Source organism: Leopardus geoffroyi, chromosome E2, assembly GCF_018350155.1.
Source record: "Leopardus geoffroyi isolate Oge1 chromosome E2, O.geoffroyi_Oge1_pat1.0, whole genome shotgun sequence".
NCBI classification, from domain to species: Eukaryota; Metazoa; Chordata; class Mammalia; order Carnivora; family Felidae; genus Leopardus; species Leopardus geoffroyi.
This window is the reverse complement of record NC_059335.1, coordinates 9,195,815-9,219,460: the sequence shown is the minus strand read 5'-3', so window position 1 is coordinate 9,219,460 and position 23,646 is coordinate 9,195,815. Positions and strand designations below refer to the sequence as shown.

General features: G+C 60.9%; 2 protein-coding genes across 3 annotated transcripts; both read left to right on the top strand.

The window, feature by feature from the left end:
• Positions 1 to 47: 47 nt before the first annotated feature.
• Positions 48 to 9,697, top strand: KCNJ14 (potassium inwardly rectifying channel subfamily J member 14). The gene is made up of 3 exons (XM_045440712.1): positions 48 to 567; positions 5,029 to 5,782; positions 7,218 to 9,697. Exons 2-3 carry the CDS (start codon positions 5,081 to 5,083, stop codon positions 7,812 to 7,814), a joined length of 1,299 nt encoding a protein of 432 aa, XP_045296668.1. The 5' UTR covers positions 48 to 567; positions 5,029 to 5,080; the 3' UTR covers positions 7,815 to 9,697.
• Positions 9,698 to 11,356: 1,659 nt separating this feature from the next.
• On the top strand, positions 11,357 to 18,964 carry CYTH2 (cytohesin 2). 2 transcript variants are annotated; one of them, XM_045440706.1, is made up of 12 exons: positions 11,357 to 11,571; positions 12,389 to 12,536; positions 12,626 to 12,692; positions 13,139 to 13,257; positions 14,164 to 14,244; positions 14,734 to 14,846; positions 14,942 to 15,090; positions 15,576 to 15,687; positions 17,862 to 17,938; positions 18,250 to 18,321; positions 18,438 to 18,592; positions 18,688 to 18,964. In XM_045440706.1, exons 1-12 carry the CDS (start codon positions 11,553 to 11,555, stop codon positions 18,773 to 18,775), a joined length of 1,200 nt encoding a protein of 399 aa, XP_045296662.1. In that variant the 5' UTR covers positions 11,357 to 11,552; the 3' UTR covers positions 18,776 to 18,964. The 2 variants fall into 2 exon arrangements, with proteins under 2 accessions (XP_045296662.1, XP_045296664.1); XM_045440708.1 differs by lacking the exon at positions 11,357 to 11,571 and adding an exon at positions 12,023 to 12,110 and having other exon boundaries at positions 15,576 to 15,688; positions 17,860 to 17,938.
• Positions 18,965 to 23,646: the final 4,682 nt, after the last annotated feature.

Sequence of the window (23,646 nt, the reverse complement as noted above, 5' to 3'; positions counted from 1 at the left end):
CTACGAAGAAGCTGGAGGAGGAGGCGGGAATCTGGCACCCAGCTGTCCGGCCGCTGGGAATCCCCGCTTCGGGTCTCTTAGCCCATCGGGTGCCGTTCGGACCTGCCTGCCCCCAGTCTGATTCCATGTGGAACTTGGTCCGGGTCTCTGGGGGGCTCCCTCCCCTGCATCCCCCAACTTCTTAAGGCTTCATCTCCAGGAGCCCCCCTTCATCTCTGTCCTGCCCCCGCTGGTCCCTCATCTGTGTCCCCATCTCCCCGTGTCTCCCCACCCCCTCCCCCTTCTGTGTCTGCCACCGCGTCTCCTCTCCAGCCTGCTTGGGCTGCGGCCCAGGCGCCCTGCCTGGCCGTCCTCCCTGGCTCCCCCTCTGCGGCTCTGAGCTGGCCCCACCCCCTGCCCCCCCTCGGCCGGGCCTCTGATCCGCCTGTAGACACAGAGGTCGGGCGCCCGGCACGAGGCCCCTGGGGCCCAGGACACACCGCTGCCCCTCAGCGCCCACAGAGGCCTCCCCGCGGCCCTGGCAGAGGATCCCCCGGCGGAGGGCATGGGGGTGGGCTGCCCCACCAGGTACGTGCCTCGGCGCAGAGGCCCCGGGCTGAGACCATCCCGCCTCCCCACCCCTCCTCGCCCGGGCCCTTCCGCCCCACGTTCCCCGTCCTCGCTGTTCCCCCGGGAAGGTCCTGCCTCACCCTCGGTGACCGATTCCAGCCCCGGAACGACCTCTCCCCCACCACCCCACTCCCAGTTCGGCCCCTCCGTCTCTGACCCCATCTCCGCTTTCTGCCTTCTCCCCCTCACCCCCACCCTCTCTTGCCCTGTCCCTGTCCGCGAGCCTGGCTCCCCAGCTCCCCGTTTCCTGAGACCTCTTCCCTGCCCAGCTGCTCCTAGTCTGCCTGTCCCTCCCACCGTGTCTCTGTCCCCTCTCTCTAGGTCTCTGGCCACCTGCTCCCCAGGTCTCTGTGCACCCCACCACCACCACCCCGTCTCTGTCCCCTTCCCTCTGGGTGTCTGTCCCTCTCTCTCTGGGTCCCTGTACCCCCTGTGGGGCCTGTCTTTCCCTCTTTCTGGGCTCCCTCTCAGCACCCCTCCTTGTCCACTCTGAGCCTCTGCCTTGGTTCGCTCTCTGTCCCCACACACCCCGCCCCGCCCCGCCCCGCCCCGTCAATCTCTGCCCTCCAGCCTGCTGTCCAGACCCTGTTGGGGGGGAGGGGTTGGAGGGGGACCACCCAGGGTCTTGGGCAGAGTGTGAAAATGCTTCTCTTTTGAGGGGGAGGGAGGTTGGGGTGGGGGGGGCGGAGCTCGTTGGCCCCAGATTAGACAGTGACTTTGACACCAAATTAACACACCTTAAGCCCTGCGTCTCCTTTATATGGAAACGTTAAGCTGCTCTGGCAGGTCAGGGGGAGGATGGGGGGAGGGGACTACGGGCTCTGGATCCTTTCCCTCCTGTCCTGCCTCTGCGGGGTGGGGGGTGGGCGGGGGGGGGACGTTGAGCCTTGTGTCCCATCCACCCTCTGAGCTGGGCCACGTTGGGTGCAGACAGGGCCCTCTGCAGGTGAAGGCCCCCGTCGGCTTTGTGAACCGGGCACGGTCACCCCTGCCGCACGGGGCCGAGGGTGGGATTTAGGAGGCAGAGTCCCGGCTCAGAAAGGCGCCGGACCCAAACGGGCACCCCTCCTTCGGCACCGCGTGGGTCTGGCCAGGTCCCCGGGCCTAGTCCCCAAACCTGTGACGCGGGGCAATGATTTGGACTTCCCAGCTTCCAGAAGAGTCCAGGTGAGGTAAGCGGCGGGGTCAGGTGGAGTCCAGTGGGCGGGCTGCAGACCTCCCCTGCGCTCCTGCAAGGCCAAGGACATAGTAAGTGCTCAGGCAATAAGCGTGCCCTTGCTGAGGTTGTCCGTGGTTCGTCGCTCAGGGTTTGGCAGCTGAGAAACCTGGATGGGAGTCTGGGGTTTCCACTCCCCAGCTGAGGGACCCAAGACAAAGGAGGGACCTCAGTGCCTCTGTTTGCTTCACTGTGAAAAGCAAAGACTCCCGTGCTCCAGGGTTGTGGTCACAGGTGGGGGGCTGGGTATGAGAGGACCCAGTCTGGGGTCCACCTCCCCTCCCCTGACTTCGGTGGCCCCTGATGGAACCAGTGCCTCGTAGGGACTTCTGGGCAGGAGAGGGCCACAAACGCAAACGTCAGAGCCGGGCTTCAAACCTGGCCCCTTGAGCGGCTAGCCTCAGTTTCCCCTCTTCAGAAGGATGATCTCCGACTCCCAGGGTTGTCGAGAGCGAGAAAGAGTCAGGGTTGGGCTACATCATGGATGCCTGACGCAGCCAGGCCCGGTCCGCTCTATCCGAGCTCCGCAGAATGGGTATGATAACCACTGGACATGGCAGAGCCGTCCAGGTGGTCATGGACAGCAGGTGCAGAGCTTAGTGAGGTGTGGGAGGGTGGTGTCGAACTTAACATTGACCTTCCGAGAAGCCCATGAGGCTCCCGGAGCCTGGCCCAGGGGGCACACAGTACATAGGTGCTTGGTAAATACTGCCGGTACTGATACCAAAGTGTTTAGCCCCCAGCCCAGACGGGTTCTAGAAGTCCCTCCTCCGCAGCTGCTGGGGGTGGGGTGACGAGGCCTCCAGGTCCCTGTCCCGCTCCTTCCCTCCTCTCTCCTTCACCCTATTGAGCCCCTGAGATTCCACTTCCCAGATGAGGGAGCGGAGGCTGGGGAAAGTATGCGACCTGCCCCCCAGTCCTGGAGTCAGTAAGTAGCTGAGCCGGGATTCAGCCTAGAACCGCCTGACTCGGGAGCCCAGGGTCTTTCCACAGATGAGGCTCCTGAAAGGAAGCCAGTGGTCCCAGGGCACACAGTGGGTCGGCAACTGAACCAGGATTGGGCCCTTGGTCTATGATGACTAGAAGGCCCTTCCTGACCTGGAAAAAGTCCAACTTCCCCCATGTCACAGTTGAGGAAACTGCTCAGAAGGACTTGCCCAAGATCTGAGGGTCAGGGCTGAGCGTGGGTTTTTGTATTTTGGTTTGGTTTTGTTTTGTTTTGTTTTGTTTTGTTTTGTTTTGTTTTGTTTTGTTTGCAACAGCTTCATTGAAATGCAATCCAGATACGGGGCGCCCGGCCGGCTCAGGTGGTAGGGCGCGTGACTCTTAATCTCGAGGTCGTGAGTTCAAGCCCCACGTTGGGTGGAGAGATTACTCAAAAATAAGATTCGACAAATAAAAATAGAATTCAGATAAAAATACAGCGCACACGTTCAATGTATAACCCAGTGTTTCTTTAGTGTTTTCATGGAGTTGTGCCACCATCACCACAGTCAAATGGAGGACAGCTTCAGCACCCCAACAGGAAAACCCGTGGCCTCTGGCTGTCACGCCCCAATCCCATCCCCATCACCCCAGCCCTAGTTATCACTAGTCTGCGAGGTACAGATTTGTCCATCGGGACATATAAACGAAAGTATGCGACACGTGGTCTCCTGCACCCGGCTGGTTTCACTTAGCATGATGTTTTCGAGGTTCATCCGTGCCCCAGTGTCCGTGCTTCGGGTTTGGTTTTGTTTTTTAATGTTTGTTTATTTTTGAGAGACAGAGCGTGAGCGGGGAAGGGGCAGAGAGCGAGGGAGACACGAGGGAGACACAGAACCCGAGGCAGGTTCCAGGCTCTGCATTGTCAGCACAGAGTCCGACGTGGGGCTCGACCTCGTGAACCGCGAGATCATGACCTGAGCCCACGTCGGACGCTCAACCGACCGAGCCACCCAGGCACGACTGTTCAACCATTTAGGGGACCGCCAGGCTGTGTTTCACAGGAGTGACTCCATTTTCCATTCACCAGTAGTTAGGAGGGGGCCCACTTCACGTCCTTGCCAGTATCTGTCATCTTCCCAAGAAGGTGGGGACAGTGTCTCATTGTGGTTTTGGTTTGCATTTGCCTGAAGGCTAATGACCTTGAGCGCCTTTTTTTGTGCTTTTTGTGCTTATCTTATTGGCTCTTTGTAGATCTTTCTTAGACAAATGTCCACTCAGATACTTTGCCTATTTTAAATCGCGTTATCTTTTTACGATTGATTTGTAACGGGTCTTTGTATATTTCAAATACAAATTTCTTAAATATAGGATTTGCAATTATTTTCTCCCCATGGTGGTTTGTCTTTCCACTGTCCCAATAGTGTCCTTTGAAGCACAAAAGTTTTAAATTCTTTTTTTTAAGTTTTTTTTTGTTTTTTTGTTTTTAATTTTTGAGACAGAGACAGAGACAGAGCATGAGCAAGGGAGGTTCAGAGAGAGGGGGAGACAGAATCCGAAGCAGGCTCCAGGCTCCAAGCTGTCAGCACAGAGCCCGACACGGGGCTCGAACCCACAGACCACGAGATCATGACCTGAGCCAAAACCAAGAGTCGGACGCTCAACCAACTGAGCCACCCAGGCGCCCCTTAATTTTGATGGAACTTCCGTTCATCCACCGTTTTTCCTTTTGCTGCCTCAGCTTTCTGAGCGTGGTTTGGAACCATCGGTGACCTCGGAGCCCGGGGCTCATCTCTCCCTGCGGACTCCCACGTTGAGAAGCGGCTACCACTTTGTGGACTCTGGATTTGCTAACGCTCAAATCCTGGTTCACTCCGCTGTGGCCGTGGGCAAGTTAAACGTTCATGTGCCTCGGTTTCCTCATCTATAAAATGGGGACGGTAACGTCCACACTGGCCTAAGGCTCAAGTATGTCGATTCGTGTCAAGCGCTCACCACGGGGTCCGGTGAGCACTGTCCAGGCGTCTGCGCCAATCATCGGGGCGCTTGCTCGAACGCCGTCACGCCTGCGGTTCTGTTGCCGTGGTCGCCCCACAAGCATCTCCTATTAATGTTGTCCTTGATGCTGTCCCGTTCTGGCTTTCCAGGTGAATGATGTGCCCCCCCCCCCCCCCCCCCATCTGTCAGATGAGGCCTCCGAGGCGCAGGGAGCACGCCCGGCCGATGAGCCCACCCATTCCTGGCGCCCCTGACCTTGCCTCCCGTGTCTCTCTCCGCAGGTTCGGGGCGCCCGCCCCCTACTAGGCCAAGTGGAGGGGGTGTCCCCGCCCAATGGGCCTGGCCAGGGCCCTGCGCCGCCTTAGCGGCGCCCTGGAGCCAGGAGAGGGCCGGGCCGGCGACGAGGAGGAGGCCGGGCCGGGGCTGTGCCGCAACGGGTGGGTGGCGTCGCCGGCGGGGCGGCGCCGCGGGCGCTTCGTCAAGAAGGACGGGCACTGCAACGTGCGCTTCGTGAACCTGGGCGGCCAGGGCGCGCGCTACCTGAGCGACCTGTTCACCACGTGCGTGGACGTGCGCTGGCGCTGGATGTGCCTGCTCTTCTCCTGCTCCTTCCTCGCCTCCTGGCTGCTCTTCGGCCTGGCCTTCTGGCTCATCGCCTCGCTGCACGGCGACCTGGCCGCGCCGCCGCCGCCCGCGCCCTGCTTCTCGCACGTGGCCAGCTTCCTGGCCGCCTTCCTCTTCGCGCTGGAGACGCAGACGTCCATCGGCTACGGCGTGCGCAGCGTCACCGAGGAGTGCCCGGCCGCCGTGGCCGCCGTCGTGCTGCAGTGCATCGCCGGCTGCGTGCTCGACGCCTTCGTCGTGGGCGCCGTCATGGCCAAGATGGCCAAGCCCAAGAAGCGCAACGAGACGCTCGTGTTCAGCGAGAACGCCGTCGTGGCGCTGCGCGACCGCCGCCTCTGCCTCATGTGGCGCGTCGGCAACCTGCGCCGCAGCCACCTGGTTGAGGCCCACGTGCGGGCCCAGCTGCTGCAGGTGGGAAGGCCAAGGCCGGGGGCGCGGGGGGGTGGGGGGCGGGGGGGCGGGGGGATGGTGGGAGACGTAGGCTCGAGGGCGGGGCGTACGTCGGGCCCGGAGGGCGCGTGGACTACAATTCCCAGCAGTCTCACGGGCGGGGACCCTGCTTCCCCCTCTTTGTGGGCTGAGGCTCCTTCCCGGACCGGTTGTAGACGATGTAAACCCCAGAGGGAGGTCGGTGACCAGTTCTAACTGGCGACCTGGACTGGAAACAGATCTTGAGACGCGAAGAGCTCACTTGGGTTGAGGATGGGCCCCCAGTGGGGTTGTGGGGTGTCTAGACCTGAGAGAGCCACACCTGGGCCGTAAAGGCTCTCAACTACAATTCCCAGAAGCGTCTGTGGGCAGGGGAGGTGCCCAGAAAGGACGGTCTGAGCAGGTGATGGCGTTTTGTGGGTGGCGTCAACCGTGGTTCAGGTTAACAATAACCAGCCGACACAGTGGTACCAAGAGTAGCCTGTGTTGAGGCCAGGCCCCCGTGGGATTGTGGCAGGTGTAGGCCCAAGGGACTGCAGAGCCACGGAACACAATACTCCGTGGTCTCTGGGCCTGGGGTCCTGCAGCATTTGTGAGAGGTTTCATGCCGTATCTCAGTGGCTCAGTCTGGCCCCCAGCCTCCTGCTCAGAGGAGTAAAGGGCTGGAAAACACCTTATCACCAAAACAACTACAACCCCCCTTGGCCCCTGGGGTAGCAGCTCCCTCTGGTGCCCTGAAGAAGGCGTCTTACTGTTTCTACAAGTGTGGTCAGACTGCCCAAATTCTAGGGCAGTAGTTGTCCTTGCCCGAGTAAAGACACTTAAGAAGCCTGGGGTAAGGTTGGACTTCGGTCAGAGGGAGGACAGAATGATGGTGGGAACTACAACTCCCAGCAGCCTCTGGGGGCTCCTTCTCCATTGTTTGAGACTACGATTCAGGACTAGGAGGGATACTCTCTCTCCCCGAAGTCTGTGGGGTGCTGACATGGGAGGTTGGGTATGGAACCAGTCAGGGTAGGTGGGGTGAAACTACCAACACCTGGTTTGGGGACTGCATTGCCCCTCCACACACACACACACACACACACACACACACACACACACACTGGTATGGAGAGGCTTGTAGTTGGGTTGCGGGGACAGATAGCCCCAGATTGCTCAGGGGCTGGTCCTGTGGCTCTATGCCAATATCATTCTGTCCCTCTGTCCCCTCTCTTTTTCTCTCTCGGGTTTCCATCCCCAAACCCCTTGAGTCTCTCCCCGTCTCTCTTTATTCTCTGGGTCCACGTTCCCCCCTCCCCCCCACCCCTGCCTGTTTCTCCTCCCCTTCCTCCGTTCCTTTAATCTCGCCATCTCTGTCTCCACTCACCCCTGCGCTCCCCGCCATCTGTCTTTGGCCCCTCTCTTCTCGCTGCAGCCTCGAGTGACCCCGGAGGGTGAGTACATTCCCCTGGATCACCAGGATGTGGACGTGGGCTTTGATGGCGGCACTGATCGAATCTTCCTCGTGTCTCCCATCACCATCGTGCACGAGATCGACTCCGCCAGTCCTCTGTATGAACTAGGACGTGCCGAGCTGGCCCGGGCTGACTTTGAGCTGGTGGTCATTCTTGAGGGCATGGTTGAGGCCACGGCCATGACCACACAGTGTCGCTCCTCCTACCTCCCTGGTGAGCTGCTCTGGGGCCATCGTTTTGAGCCGGTCCTCTTCCAGCGTGGCTCCCAGTACGAGGTCGACTACCGCCATTTCCACCGCACTTACGAGGTCCCAGGGACACCAGTCTGCAGCGCCAAGGAGTTGGATGAACAGGCAGAGCGGGCTTCACACAGCCCCAAGTCCAGCTTCCCCGGCTCTCTGGCTGCATTTTGTTACGAGAATGAACTTGCACTGAGCTGCTGCCAGGAGGAAGAGGAGGAGGAGGAGGCCAAGGAGGAGGACGGAGCGGAGGCAGGAGATGGCATTGCCAGCCCCCAAGTACTCACACCGACCCTGGCACTGACCCTGCCCCCGTGATGCCAGCTGGTGTCTCCCGATTTGTACCCCCTTCCCGGAAATAGCAAGGTGGAGAGAGCAAGGGTCCTCTCCTGGGATGGGGGCAGGTGTTTCCCAAGACCGACAGGCCTGCTGGGTAAATTATTAGCTGGTGAAGGTCTCCCATGCCTAGTGGACCCACCCCAGACATGCTGGATCTTAATTCCTCTGCGTTCCATGCTCCCTCTCGAGACCCCTTTATCAGCCTGATTCCCGAGTCTCCCCAGAGCTGAGGGATCCAGAATTCTGGACCACCTAAGTGGCAAAGACCGATGGTTCTAGATTCCTCTATATGGCTGGGTTTGGTTGGGAGCAGGGTCAGGAATCGGTGGTAGATACCTCCTCCAGGGACAGCAACAGATGAAGAGTTTGTAGGTCTGGATTGACTTACGATTCAAGGGACCGTTGCTTCTAGACTCAGTTAACCCAGCAGCAAATCACTCTTTCCTAGGCCACGTTAAGGAGGGAGAGTTACGGAATGCCCCAAGAATTCAAGACCGTCTTGATTAGCCAATGACAGAAAGTTGAGTGCAAGTCAAGAGGAGACCTTGTAGCTCCCAGAAGGCCCAAGAGTTAAGATTCTGTGAATCTAGATTGACCGCAGAGGCAAGCGCTGGTGGTCCTAGAATAGGTTTGACCTAGAATGCTGAGGAGACTCACGAGTTATGTTTCTAGAATGCACAAAACAACAGAGTGTCTGTGGGTCTGGAAGGGCTAACGTGACAGACTGGGAGTCCTTGATATTAGGTAACTCCAGACCCCCTGCTATAGAACATCAAACCAAGGAGATAATCGATGCTTCTTAATGATCCACAGGTTGTTTTTTGTTTTGTTTTGTTTTGTTTTTTTTTTTAAGTGCCATTCTAGAATGTCCAAAGGGATCAGGATTCTGTGTCTCTAGATTGATCACGGAGTCAAGGAAGGAGTGGCGATTCTGGATGTCTGAGATTTGTTGGTTCCAGTTTGCCCAATGGAGTTGAGAATCTTGATGATTCTTTGTGGTTCTGTTAATGCCAAAGGGAATCAAAGCTCTGGGGAGCCAGAGTTGTCCATTATTAAAACCTGGAAAGTTCTAGTCAGCTCCTAGAACTTGGCCATTCTAGGAAGTGGACTCGGGATTTGATAGACCGCATTTCTGGGCTGACCGAGAAAGGGAGGACCCAGACGAGGCCCTGTGGATAACAGGGCTGCTTGTTGGGCGGAGAGGAGAGGCCCAAGGCTGATGAGTCTACAGTGCTCTGGAATCCTGCACCTAGTGATGTGTGTCTATTTCTTAAAGACGTTATAAATATGTGTATTATATATATAATATAAATACAGATATCTCTCTATATTTTCCCATGGTTCCTACAAAAGGGTTAGAAATTGAGCTTAAGCCAATTGGAATAGAGCCCTTTACAAGGATCCAGGAAGCTTTGCTCTAAATCCCAACTCTGCCGCCATGTACCGTGTGACTTTGGGCAAATCACTCCCCTCTCCCCGCCTCAGTTTCCCCATCTGTAAAAATGGGGCATTGGAACTTGAAATTCTCAAAGGACCTTTCCACCGGATGATTCCTCACTTCACTGAAGGGGACGGCTAGGGGTGGGGGTGAGCGTCCTTTAGATTTCCCAGCTCGCCCTGCTGCTGGAACGCATGGCCTTCCAGGGGCGACTGGGAGGGGAGATGCTCTTGGAGGTCAGCTCTGAACTTGGATGTGTGAATGACAGGGCAGGCTGTGGCTGAGGGCCAGAATCTCCTCCCTCTGGTCCAGCTCGGGGCTGGGGAAGGAGAAGGTCGCTCTGAATGCCGAGAGAAAGTGTGTGTTTCGGGGGAGAATTGTACCCCAGATTAAATCACTGGGAGCCCTGGTGGCGTGTCTGTGAGTGTGCTTCTGGGGTGTGGTTCCTCGCTCCTGTCCTCCAACCCCCACCATACTGCTATCTACCTAAGTGCCCAGCAGGCTGCGAGCCAGCTGCAGAAGGATCCAGCGCCAGGGAGGAGGACACCTTCCTGCCCGTGTCCCAGGACTGAGGGCAGGCACTGTCATTGCCCATTAGCTTGCCCAAGTGCTGCACCAACCCGGGTCCCCGCTTCTGGCTTCCCCACCTCCCTTTATCCTTCAAAATCCCCACTTAAAAACCGGATGGGATTAATTAGCTAGCTGTTCTCCCAGTGCAGGGTGTCTGGGGGTAGGGACGGGGGGGTAATAGGAACATAGGCACCGAGAAGGGTGTTAAATTGAGGGTGAAGGGACAGGAGGAGGGTTCTGTTTGGAAGGAAAGAGAACGGGGCCGGGCCGGCACAGCCTGGGTTTCCACTGGGGAGGACAAGGTGTGGGCCGCTCATAAAGGTCAGTGAGGGGATTAAGAGGCTCCGTGTCTAATCTGTCAGCTTAACCAGGTCCTGGCCCTGAATCTATCCCCACCTGCCTAGCGCAGGGACGGCGAATGAGGACAAGGCCCAGACACCACCTCAGACGCAGTCAGGGATCCGCCCATGACAGGGATGCCCAGACTATTCCATCCCGGCCAGCTGCCTGCCCTTGCTTTTTCTACAAGGAATGGAAATGAGAGGCTGGAGGGGGAGGGGGGAGGGCATCGTGTGTGTGTGTGTGTGTGTGTGTGTGTGTGTGTGTGTGTGTGTAGGGGGGGACACTCCGAGAGGAGGGAGGAGTTTAAGAAGAGGTGGGGCCTGAAGTGAGGGGAGTCAGAGCGGGGAAGGAACCAGAGAAATGGGAGGATGTTGAGGAAAAGGGGTTGTTGGGACGGGGGGGGGGGGGGGAGGACGCTAAAATAAGGGGAGGAGTTTGAGGGCGAGAGGGAGGAGCCCGATAGGCAGAAGGCGCCAGGAAGGCGGAGACTTCACTATACTTGGCCTTCCCCTGTTGTCCCATTCTCCATGACAGATACCCGATAGCGTTTTCGTTTGGAAGAAAGAATAAGTCTTTTGTTTCAGCACTCCGGGACTCTCAAGAGACTTAAATGGACGGGAAGGTCCTGAGAGGGGTGAAGGATCTCCGATCTGGAGATCGGAGCGGCCAGTACCAGGAGACCGGAGGCCAAAAGATGGGCCCAAGCTGCTCCCAGTTGCCTGGCAACCGCTGCGGTCAAAAACCTGCTAAGCCAGCCAAGGAGGTGTGGCTCACGGGAACAGCCGACAGTTGTGGCCCCGCCCCCTAGCAACGAGACTAACAATGTGCCGCTCCCCAGCAACCTATTACTAGAGGCCGGCCTCCGTTGGACTAGCATCCTAGCGCCCGGAGCCCTGGCGCAGGCGCAGTTCTCTGTGCTGGCCCATAGTCCCACCTCCATGCAACTCCTTTCCGAGCCTTCTCATTGGCGGGCAAACCAGCCAAGTGCCTTCTTTTGTTTCGGAGGCGGCACCCGGCTCCCTGCCCGCACTCCGATTGGTCCCACAGACCGTCTACCTCCGGCCGCACCGTGCTACGTCGTCTCCTTTTGTGCCTATTGGCCCTGGAGGACGGTCCTTCGGGGTCGGGGGCGGGGCAGACGAGAGGGCCCGCCGTGGATTGGGCGGTGTCAAAACGAGGGGCGGTCTCTATTGGCGGGGCGGTTGGGAGGCGAAGGGAGAGTCTTTTCAGCGCTGAGGACTGGCGCTGAGGAGGCGGCGGTGGCTCCCGGGGCGTTTGAGCGGGCTCACCCGAGCCCGCGGGCCAACGCGGATCCAGGCCCGACCGGCGGGACCGCCCCGGACTCCCCGCGGGCCTTCCTAGCCGCCATGGAGGACGGTGTCTATGGTAGGTCGGGGAGGGGCGGGGCCGGCCGGGAGCGGATGGAGCCTTTCGACTCGAACGTTCCGCCGCGAAAATCCCTCCCGGCGCGCGCTGCGCGGAGCCGTTCGGCCCCGTCGTCGCCTCGTTCTTGCGGGGCGCGGGACGGGCTTCCGGCGGGCCCCGAGAGCAGGGCGTTCCAGGCCATTGTTTGGGCCGAGCCTGTTTCCGGTGGCGGCGGGAGGGGGCGGGATGGAGCGGCGGAGGCGAGGCCGGGGTGGAACCATTCCTGCTGGAAGGGCCGGGCGAGCCCAGTGCCTGCTGGGAGCCGGGAGGGGGGCTTCTGGGGCGGTTGGGTGGGGAGAAATCTTGGGGGCTGCAGAGATCCCGCTAAGGCGGGGGCGGGAGCCTTCGATGCCCCGCCCCCCCTGCCGCAACTCTTACAAGCTGTCAACAGCTCTCCCTGCCATAGTTACTTTTCATGGACCCAGGAGTCCGGACACCCAAGCTCCCAGTTACCTCGCCAAGAATGGAGGCAGAAAACCAAGGCCTCACCCCCCTTCCAAGTAATGGGCCCAGCAATTCGGGCTCCCAGCCCCCTTCTCCCTCAGACTCAGGAGTGCTGACCCCTACCTAGCCTCCTCCTCCCCGAGGACTTGAAAGTCTAGATCCCCCTGTCTAGACCTCCAGCCCCTTCTTCCAGCAGACAGAGGAGGCCCTACCCTCATCCTCGTCCTCTCCAACCTGGGAATCCTGCCGGCCCCAGCCCTGTCCTCCCCCAGATTGTAGGAACCCAGGCTCCCAGTCCCAGAACTGACCGCCAATCCCTGACTCTGACCCGTAGAGCCCCCAGACCTGACTCCGGAGGAGCGGATGGAGCTGGAGAACATCCGGCGGCGGAAGCAGGAGCTGCTGGTGGAGATCCAGCGCCTTCGGGAGGAGCTCAGCGAAGCCATGAGCGAGGTGGAGGGTCTGGAGGCCAATGAGGGCAGGTGAGGGCTGGGGTGGGGAACTTGGGGGTCACGAGGCCCGGCCAGGGATGCCCAGGCTTTGACCTTCCATCCCCTGCTCTCTTCTGCAGTAAGACTTTGCAACGGAACCGGAAGATGGCAATGGGCAGGAAGAAGTTCAACATGGATCCCAAGAAGGTGCTTGGGCCACAGGGCTGGGATCAGCCAGGCAGACACCCGGGCCGAGGGTTCTGGCACCTTCACATTCCAGAAGTGCCATAGTTTAAGGTCTGCCTGAGGCGGACAGACGTGGTCCTGATCCCCGGAATTCAGATCTGGGCCGTCCGTTTGTTCCCCGAACACTAACCAGGCGTTTGCCGCCTCCTGACCTTCGCGCGTGCTGTGCCCTCCGCCTGGGAGGCTCAAGGGGGAGCAGACCCTGCTCTTGGTGCTTGATTCACCAGGCAAAGGCGGAGGGAACAGTAGGCGCAGAGGCTCGGCCGAGGCGGGGGTATTTGAGGACCTGCGCGAAGCCTGAAAACGAAAGCTGGCCCCGTCCTGTGGAGGGCAGAGGCTGGGGGAGGGGGTGGGGAGTGGCTCTCCGCCGGCCCCCTGTGCTGAGACCACCCGCCCCCACCCACCAGGGGATCCAGTTTTTGGTGGAGAACGAACTTCTGCAGAATACACCCGAGGAGATCGCCCGCTTCCTGTACAAGGGCGAGGGCCTGAACAAGACAGCCATCGGGGACTACCTGGGGGAGAGGTGAGACCCCGCCGGGCTCCCACGGTCCCCCGCGCCCAGCTCCTGCCCTTTCACCGCCCACTTCCTCTCCCAAGGAAGGGCCCTGATAGACCAGCCTTCTCCCCGCGCCGGGACAGAACGGACTGACACAGGGGTCTGTGGGAGCCTGGGGACCACCTGGGGGAACCTGGGGAGGGGCGTGGGAATCTTCTGAATGTCTGGAATGTTGGGGACCGTGAAAAACATCTGTGGGTGTCGTGCGCACATGTAGACAGCTGGCTTGTGTGGGACCCTACAGGGACAGCCAGGGGGCATTGGGGTCATCTGTGAATATCTAGGGAGCACAGGGACCCCTGGGCATCTGGGGCGTGAGGATCGTCTGCGATGTTTGGGGTACCTAGGGATTTGTGGACACCTGGGGGGGGTGGGGCCATCTGGAGGTGTCTGGGGACCGTCTGTGGGCATCTGGGGTGCATGGAGATTGTTTCACGGACATCTGGGGGGTGTGGGGACCATCCGGACATCTGGGGGACGTGGTAGCCCTCTGGGGATGTCTAGGGACCCTCTGTGGACAGCTGGTGTTGTGGGATTGTTGTGTGGACGTCTGGGGTGCATGGGGACCATCTGTGGACGCCTGGGAGATGTGGGGACCATTTCTGGACGTCTCCAGAAGCTGGGGGATCACCTAGGTGGAGCACACTTTGGCCGTGTCTCTCTTAACTGTGCAAAGGTTCGGCTAATCCAGGGATGATCTCGCAACAGATGGTCCTCCCAAGGGCATGTTCTGAGTCTTCCTGCCCTGGGGTCAGGCCTGTGATGGGGCCAGGCTAAAACTGTCACCCGCTCCAGAGGCAGCCACGGCGCAGACGAGGTGGCTCAGACTCCCCAGTCCCCTTCCTGTGCGTGACTCTGTCCCTGTCCTCCCAGGGAAGAGCTGAACCTGGCAGTGCTCCATGCCTTCGTGGATCTGCACGAGTTTACTGACCTCAACCTGGTGCAGGCCCTCAGGTGAGAGGGATGGGGTCGGAAGGGCAGGAGCGTACCCGTCAGGGCTTTCTTTACACACGACGAGCCCTGCTCAAAACGAAGACAGAAACAAAAATCGAAGTGATGGTCTCCCGTAACACCGAAGTCCACAGTAGGGTCTCCTTCAGGCATAGCTGTATGCAGGGACTCCTATGCTGCCGGAAGGCCAACCTTCTCTGTCTTTTGGTTGTGCTTCCCCTGTGCTGGCATTGCTGTCTGTAGGCCCTCCTCTCACAGGGCAGCAGAAGCCTCTGGCGACCGCAAGCTTTGCGGAAAGGAAGGGTTTCTTCCGTGTGAATCCACCAGCAGCCCCAGGCCAATCAGTGCTCATGGGCCAGCTGGGATCCATACCCGAGACAGCTGCTGAGGCCGCAGGGCTGTTTTTGGCTGGTTCCTGACACAGGGACTGAGAGCAGGGCGGGGGGGTTCTGCCGGTTCCCGGCATCCACACCCGGCTGCTCTCCAACCCAGGCAGTTTCTCTGGAGCTTTCGCCTCCCCGGGGAGGCCCAGAAGATTGACCGGATGATGGAAGCGTTCGCCCAGCGATACTGTCTGTGCAACCCGGGGGTCTTCCAGTCCACAGGTGGGGGCCCAGACTCCTGGGGCCTGGGAAGGAGGGGCCGGCGGGGAGGGTGGGGGCACCTACCCGTGTCGTCACCACCTGACGGTCTGGTGCAGACACGTGCTACGTGCTGTCCTTCGCCGTGATCATGCTGAACACCAGCCTCCACAACCCCAACGTCCGGGACAAGCCAGGCCTGGAGCGCTTTGTGGCCATGAACCGGGGCATCAACGAGGGTGGGGACCTGCCTGAGGAGCTGCTCAGGGTCAGGCCCCCTCTACCCCCTCCTCCCTGCAGCCCCTCTTTGCTGTCCCTTTCCCCACCACTGACCCCCCCTCCCCCCTCGCCCCCACGGGTCCCCTGGTGCCTGAGCCGTCCAGCGGGATCACGTCAACCTGTCCATTTCCTTTCTCTTCGTCTCTCCCTGGCTCCCTCGGTCTTTGTCTCTCCGGTTCTCTCTGCTGTCTCTCTCTGGCCCTCCGGCGCATTCGGGGTCTCTGTGTCTCTCGAGAACTTTGCGGGCCTTTGCAGCAGCTCAGCGTCTCTCCTCCCTCTCCAACTTCCTTTGCTCCGGGACCCCCTCCACCCATCTGACCCCCCCCCCCCCCCCGTTCCTTCTTCCCTGAGCCGCTCCGCCTGTGGTCCCCGTTTCCTCCCTGGCTGTCGGAGCCCTCCCCCCGCCCATGGCCAGGCAGCCCCGGGAAGGGCCCTGGGGCCTGGAGTTGCCGACTGCCCCTGTTCGCCCCTCAGAACCTCTACGACAGCATCCGAAACGAGCCCTTCAAGATTCCTGAGGATGATGGGAATGACCTGACCCACACCTTCTTCAACCCGGATCGGGAGGGCTGGCTCCTTAAGCTGGGTACGTCCCCTACTGACCCCGCTTGGCCGTCTCTGCAGGGAGAAGTTAGGGGGCCCCTGGCTCTGGACTTGACCTCCCTGTGGACCTGCTGTGTGATCTTAGGCAAACGATTTGACCTCTCTGAGCCTCGGTTTCCACATCTGAAAAATGGGGCTGAAAATGAGATTAGGCCTGTGTGCTGGGCCCAAGCACAGGGACCGGCAGAGGGGAGGGGGCCCAGAAATACTTAGGGGGGTAGGGTAGGGGTTAGGGAGCACCGAATAAAATGCCGGGCTCTGTGCTCATGAACGAAAGGGTCCCCGGCTGGGACGGAACGGGCGGGGTGGGGCCAGTCCACCTGGAAACACACAGGGCCAGCAGACTCAGGGTAAGTTAGGGGTCAGCCGGGTGCCCCTCGCGTCGGGTTATCTGAGGATTGGAGTGGTTTCTCCACCATGGCTTCACGGGAGCTTCCCCTGGGGGCTTTTAAAACCCCGCCAGCCCAGCCACAGCCTCATGAAGCCAGGATTTCCGGGGCAGGATGGGCTGTCAGTCACGTTAAAAGCTCCCCCGGGTGCTGTCAGTGCAGAGTCAGGGTTGCGAGCCGCTGGCTGGGAGCCCCGGCTGGTAATGATGGGCGCCGCGGGAGCGCTGGCTGTGGCTTTTTAGTGGAGAGGCGGTGAATGGCCGCTCCAGCAGGGATAGTGGAGAAGCTGGGGCCTCGGGAGGGCCCAGCATAGGGTGGGGGTGGGGGGCACAGCAGGGCTTGCCTCCCGCTCCCCCAACCGTGGGATTGTGCTCCTAAGCCAAGACCTCGCTTCTCCAACAGCAAGCAGGTCCCTGACTGGGTGCCCAGGTGTCCTGGTCCACATAAAAAGGGCAGACCAGTCTCTCCCGCCACCAGTGGGTACATGGATTCCGGAGTCAGCTCCAGGGGAGGCCGATGGGGTGGGGGGGAGGTTAGACTCCTCAGAGGCCACCTGGTGCCCCTGGCCTTGAGAGGCCAGGAGAGAGGCAAGCCGGAGGTTCCCCAGCGACTAGTCCCCCTCCAGCCCCACCCCGGCAGCGGGGACGCTTCCCGTTTCCCGGATGAGGACACTGAGGCTCAGCCGCCATCCGACAGCCACAGGGCAGGAGTGGCCTCGGCCCCAGATCTCCTACCCGAGTGCACTTTCTCCCTTCGTGGTGGTTAGAGAGAGGCCTCTCTTCCCTCAGAAGCTAAAGCATGTGCAGCAAAGGGGGCCTGTGGTAGTTTGTGTTCACCAAGATGCCCGATGAGAGCCGTTACTGCTGCTCCTAACCCTTTGGGGACGACAAGGCACCCGGAGACAGGTCTCCGTGAAGCCGGAAGGTGTGGGCCCAAGTGGGTCTGCGGACTGCAGTCCAGAGAGGGCAGGAGGTTGTCCTAAGGTCACACAGCCAGTTGGTCCCACAGCTCACCTGAGCGCCCCCACCCGCCTCAGGCCAAGGACTGGGGGTTTTGTCTTCTCCCTTTCGTGGGGGATGACCTCCTCGGGGAGGGCCCTCCTGGCCCAGGACCTGTGGGGGGGGGGGGAGGGGTGGGCTGGAGCCAGGCCCGATGCCAGGAGGTGCCCGCTCACGGTGGGGCTCAGGATCTTTGGCCCCCCTGGGAGGGAGCGGGTCATGTCGATGTAACTGGTTTTCTTCCCTCTCTTTCCCCCCTTCCTCCCTCCCTCCCTCCATCTCTGCGTGTTTCTCTCTGCTGTTCCTGTCTCCTACTCCCCATGCTCTCCTTCCCTCGCTCCCCCCATTTCTGTCGCCTGCGGCTTTTGGGGGCACCCCATTCTTCTGCCTTCCCTCCTCTTCGCCTGGTCCTGCCTGCTTTCTCGCTGTCTGCCCCAGGAGGTAGGTACGCAGCCCGTCCTTGCTCCCCACAGACATGACATCGGGGAGGGGGCCGCCCCGGCCTCGGGGCCCCGAAGCAGGGGGCTGGGGACTTGGATTCCTGGGCCCTGGACCGACAGACAGGCTTAGAAAGTGTGGCGCCCCACGCCGGGGGCGGGCGGGGGTCCTGGGGGCCCTAACCGCCCGTCCCTGCTCGCCTCTCTTCCCACGCAACGCTTTGCGCCAGGCCCCGCCTTCCCTGCGCTCGCTCCGCCTCAGTCCCCGCCCTGCCCTCCCAGAGGCCCCGCCCCCCGCTGAGCCCAGGCCCCCTCCCACCCCTTCCCTTTCAGGGGGCCGGGTGAAGACGTGGAAGCGGCGCTGGTTTATCCTCACAGACAACTGCCTCTACTATTTTGAGTACACTACGGTGAGGGCAGAGCCGGGCTCCGCTCCGGGGTCCTAGGAGGAGGGGCTGGGGGGGTCTGGACTCACGGGGCTGAGGGAGGAAGGGGTGGGGGTCTGATCTCCTGAGTCTGGGTGCAGGTTGGGGCTGGGGGCCTGGATTCTTGGGTCTGAGGGAGGAGGGGGCTGGGGGCGGGACTCCCGGTCTGAGGGAGGAGGGGCTCTATCAGGGCCCTAGGGCCGCCGTAACAAAGTGCCACTAATGAAACTCGGTTCTGGAGGAGGGGCTGGGGCGAGGATTGGGGGTGTGAGTCCCCCCCCGACCTGTGCCTTCAGGACAAGGAACCCCGAGGTATCATCCCCCTGGAGAATCTGAGCATCCGCGAAGTGGATGACCCCCGGAAACCGGTAAGGTCGATCGGCCCTGCACCCCTTCCGGGCGTGGCGGGGGGGGCGGGGGGGGGGCTCCTCTGGGCCTGGGGCCGGCTCCTACCTGCCCTTCGTCCGCTCTCGGGTCCCCGCAGAACTGCTTCGAGCTCTACATCCCCAACAACAAGGGGCAGCTCATCAAAGCCTGCAAAACGGAGGCCGACGGCCGAGTGGTGGAGGGCAACCACGTGGTGTACCGGATCTCGGCCCCGACACAGGAGGAGAAGGAGGAGTGGATCAAGTCCATCCAGTGAGTCCGGGCCCCGGGGTCCCCGGGCAGGGAGGGCCGGGGCCGGGACCCCTCGGCCCTCACCCCGGGACCCCCTCCCCCTACGCCGTCCGCAGGGCCGCTGTGAGCGTGGACCCCTTCTACGAGATGCTGGCGGCAAGGAAGAAGCGGATTTCTGTCAAGAAGAAGCCAGAGCAGCCCTGACCCCCCGCCCCCACCCCCACTATTTATTACGGAGCTGCCCCCGCCCGGGTGGCCGGACCCCTGGGCCCCGGGGCCGCGGATCCTGGTTCTCCAATCCTGGTTCTCCGTTTGGAAAATGCACCACCTGTAGCTCCGCTCTCGTTATTTGTAATTAACACACCGTTGGTAATCTTATTAATTATTTAACCACTCGCGGCCTCGGACCCCTCATTTCTCGGAGGGGTTAACAGCCGGGGTGCTGGGGGTCGCCCACGGGTGACCGGGGCCAGGAGCCCTCCCCTCCCCGCCCGCGGGAGTGAGGCGGGGATACTAACGGAGGGTGGGAGGCCCCATCAGTCCCTTCCGGTTTCACTCCAAGCCTGTGGGGCTGGAGTAAGGCAGAAGTTTAACTGGTGGCAGGTAGTGCTGAGTTAGGATTGCGTGGCATTTATAATTTTTTTAACGTTTTATTTACTTTTTCCGAGAGCGCGCACGCAAGCCGGGGAGGGGCAGAGAGAGGGGGACGGAGGATCCGTGAAGCGGGCTCTGCACGGACAGCAGAGAGCCCGATGTGGGAGTCGAACTCATGAACCAGGAGATCGTGACCCGAGGTGAAGCTGGAAGCTCAACTGACCGAGCCATCCGGGCGCCCCAGAACTGTACTGCATTTGGCACGCGGGCCAGTGGAGGCTCTGGGGGGGGGGTGGGGGGGTGGGGGCGAGGCCTGTCGTTCATTCATTCTGGACATTACTGGACAACCGGGAGCTAGGCAGGTGCTGGTCCTTACCTTTGCCGTCACCAGGCTTGTGGTCCTGGAAGGGCGGCGTATAGTATCTGCTGGGGCCCGGAGCTGGGCCAGTGCTTCCGGAAGGAACCCTAGAGACCTGGCCGACCTATGGGGCCCTCCTACACCGGGAGCACGTGGGACGGATGAGTCCAGAAAAGAGAAGGAGGAAGACCTTGCTGATGGGCTGTCCCTGGGGCTCAGCAAGAGGCCTGGGTGAGAGTGGCGGTTGGGCCGAGGGACCCTGGGACCAAGAGGGCAAGACTGTGGCCCCACCGAGCCAGGTTCTCAGCCACTGGAGAAGCGCCTGCTGGAGGACATTTTGCACCAAGCCAGGATAGTGCAGGGAATCTGCATTTTAGCTCCTTCCCTGGGACTCCCAACAGCCCCTCAAGTGTAAGGTCTGTCGGCCTTGAGGGGTGGGGTGTCCCCAAAGAACAAAGGCATATAGATCCCGAGTGGGGGAGGGGGTGAGTAGGCAGGTTGGGACACTCTCCTACGCCCAGACGTGCAGTTGAGACTGAGGAGCCAGAAACTACAACTTGGGGCAGGCCGCAGGACCAGGTCGGGTGAGGGAAGTCTGGCCCCCAGGGGTGTCCAGGTTGCAGTTCCTCCCTCTGGTATGCCGCGTCCTTGAAGCGTCAAACCCCTAGCAGCGCTCCGGGTGACATGGGAAGCGCCCCGAGTCTTAGGACTTGGGCCTGGCTCTGCCCTTGGCCACAGTCATTCACCTGCTCGGAGCCCCACCCCCATAGCAGTATAACCGCTCGGCCACCCCCAGGATGGGACTTCTTTCCTTCCTGCGAGACCCTCGGACTACAATTCCCAGCAAGCTGTGCGGCGCGGCCGTTTCCCCCCCCCCCCCCCCCCCCCCCAGCGGGAGAGCCAGTCTCGAGGTCTCCTGGGAGTTGTAGTTTCCCAAGGCTCCAATGTGGGGTTTACTTTAGCCTCGTCGCTACCCTTGTGCAAGTTGGGTAAAGAGGTCCCGGCCGTTTCAGCCCCCAGGAACTGATGGGAAATGGGGTTCCCAGGTGAGGAAACGGGATTCCCAACTCCTCCCAAAGGCTCCAGGGAAATGGGAGTCAGCAGCCCAAGGAGAAGAGAAATGAGGTCTTGGGGTGAATGGAGGGTGCCACCACGGCCTCCTCCAGGCAATGAACCCATAGGTACTGTCTACTAGTCGGGAAAGTAGTTGGCTCGGAGGAGAGGCCCTGAAAGGGCTTTACAGGCAGAGGGAACGGCATGAGCAGGAGCAGGAAAAGGCACGGTGTGTTGGGAGTCACCGACAGCAGGTGTCCCTGTATGACGTGACTGGGTTGGGGGGGGGGGGAGTGAATAAGAGACGCATTCAGAGGGGACCCAGGCTTGATCATTTGGTGCCCAGTCAGCCAAGGTAGGGACTCTGGGTGTATTTTTAGCTAATGGAAGCCACTCGAGGGTATGAAGCAGGCAAGCCATGTGTTTGGCTTGAGGCTGGCTGCTGCAAGAGAATAATTTGGAGATAAGTAGGGGCAGCGGTGGGGAGGTAAGTTAGGAAGCTGTGCGGTTCCCCTGGGGCAAGGGGGTGTGGCTGCGGAGGCGGAGGGTTGGGAACAGGAGCCCGCAGGATTTACTGAGGGATTCTGGGTTGAGCCACTGGCGAACCCCAATGCCATTTCCTGAGATGGTCGGAGAGGGAGTTTTGGGGTGGGGGGTGGGGATCCGGGGTTCTGGTTTGGCCAACTTAAGCTGGTCTAACCCTAACCCTAACCCTAACCCGTGGACCATCCAAACCAGACCCATCAGCTCAAAATTGTCCGCTTTTGCCCCAAGGCCATCTCCTCCCCAAAGACAGAATTCTGGTTTCCGGCTCCCACCTCTCCCCAGACCCCAAGTTCCCAACCCCCTCGTTACAGGTTGAATTCTATCCCCCTTGGAATCAGGATGTTGACGTCCTAACCCCGCAGTAACGCAGAATGTGGTCTTACTTGAACATGGGGTCATTGTAGATGCAATCAGTTAAGATTAGGTCATTAACGCGGGCACGAATCCAGTATGACGAGTGTCCTTACGCAAAGAGAAATTTTGGAACTACACACACGGGGAGAACGCACATGAAGGTGAAGGCAGAGATTCGAGTGAGGCTCCTACACACTGGGGAGCACCAGAGATTGCCAGGAGAGCACCGGAAGCTAGGGGAGTCATTAACGGATTGTCCCTCACACCCTCAGAAGGAACTGATCCTGAGGACCCCCGCGGAGCCCTTAATCTTGGATTCTAGCCTCCAGAACTGAGAGAGTGTCTGTGGTTTCAGCCACCCGATTTGTGGCACTTGGCTACAGCAGCCCTAGTGAGCTAATACGGCCCTCCTCCCTCAGACCCGGGAGTCCGGGCCCCCAGCCCCTCCTCCCTCAGACCCAGGAGTCCTGAGCCCCAGCCCCTCCTCCCTCAGACCCGGGAGTCCGGGCCCTCAGCCCCCTCCTCCCTCAGACCCAGGAATCAGGCCCCCAGCCCCTCCTCCTTAAGACCCAGGGGTCCTGCCCCCAGCCCCTCCTCCCTCAGATCCTGGAGTCCAGACCCCCAGCCCCTCCTCCCTCAGACCCAGGAATCAGGCCCCCAGCCCCTCCTCCTTAAGACCCAGGGGTCCTGCCCCCAGCCCCTCCCCCCTCAGATCCTGAAGTCCAGACCCCCAGCCCCTCCTCCCTCAGACCCAGGAATCAGGCCCCCAGCCCCTCCTCCCTCAGACCCAGGAGTCCTGATTCCCCAGCCCCTCCTCCTTCAGACCCAGGGGTCCTGGCCCCCAGCCCCTCCTCCCTCAGACCCAGGAATCAGGCCCCCAGCCCCTCCTCCCTCAGACCCAGGAGTCCTGATTCCCCAGCCCCTCCTCCTTCAGACCCAGGGGTCCTGGCCCCCAGCCCCTCCTCCCTCAGACCCAGGAGCCCAGCCCCCAGCCCCTCCTCCCTCAGATCCTGGGGGCCCCCTCCCCCTCCCTTTCTCCATCCCCCAGACTTACAAGTGACCCTAACGCCTTCATCACCTTAACTCCTAAGCCAGGAGCCCACAGCCTCCCAGCTGGACCCCCACCCCTGGGCCCTTCCCTCGGGTCTCAAGTGAGTCCCTCAAATATGCCAATGGCTGCAGTAGGGAGGCGACGGGGGACAGGTTGAAGCCAGGAGATGAGACGCAAAGGCAGACCCCGGGGGCGGGGGGGGGGGGGCAGAATCAGTCCAAGAGCCCAGGAGAAACGGAGGAAAAGGAATCGGGGTAAACACAAAGGCAGAGAAAGACATAATAGAGACAGGCAGGCGACAGGGAGGCACAGAGGAGGAGAAAACAATACAGCCAGCCGGAGAAACTCCAACAAACAGAATTAGGAAGAGGGGCCCAGGTGGAGAGACGGGAACGTCTCATGGGAAGTGGGAGGCCACACGGAGACACAGGTAAACTGAGGCAAGGCCACGGTGGGCAGGGAGGCAGTGCCTGGCCTCGGAGGCTTCTGAGATGTGCGGCCAGGGGCCGTGTGGGTGCCGGCAGGTCGTTCCCGAGCACCCCCTCCCCAGCACAGCACCCCCCCCCCCCCAGCCACCTTGTGTCAACGCGGCTCTTGTGTCACGCGGAGGCTGCCGCCCAGGTCAGTGCGGCCAGCACCAGGCAGAGCCGGGGTCCAGAGAAGCAAAGCCGCAGCCTCACCACCGCAGGGCGCTTCCGCCTTCCTGGGCCTCGACGTTCCCGTCTGTGAAGGGGGCGGGCGGAAGCGCCTTCTCCCGGGCCCTCCCCCGCGCGCCCTGCCCCGAAAGACACACAGGCCCGCCGTTCCTCCAAAAAGTTGTTTTTGTCTTTTTTAAATAATGTGAAAATGCCACGCGAAGGTTTGAACCAGAGGCCCCTCCAGGGGCCGGGCTGGGGGCGGGGTGGGGGGGGGGGAGGGGAGACGCGAGATGGGCGGGGGGGGGTCCAGGTCCCCGAAGCCTGCAGCCCCTCTCTGGGGCCAGGAGTGGGTGAGGAGGGGCCTCCGCTGTGCCGAGGGGCTCCAGGCCCGAAAGAGTTCAGTTCAGTTCCAAGAAAGGCGGCTCTCCAGGGAGGGGCGAGGGGCTGCCTGCCTCATTTGGCACCGAGGGGCTCGGGGGGC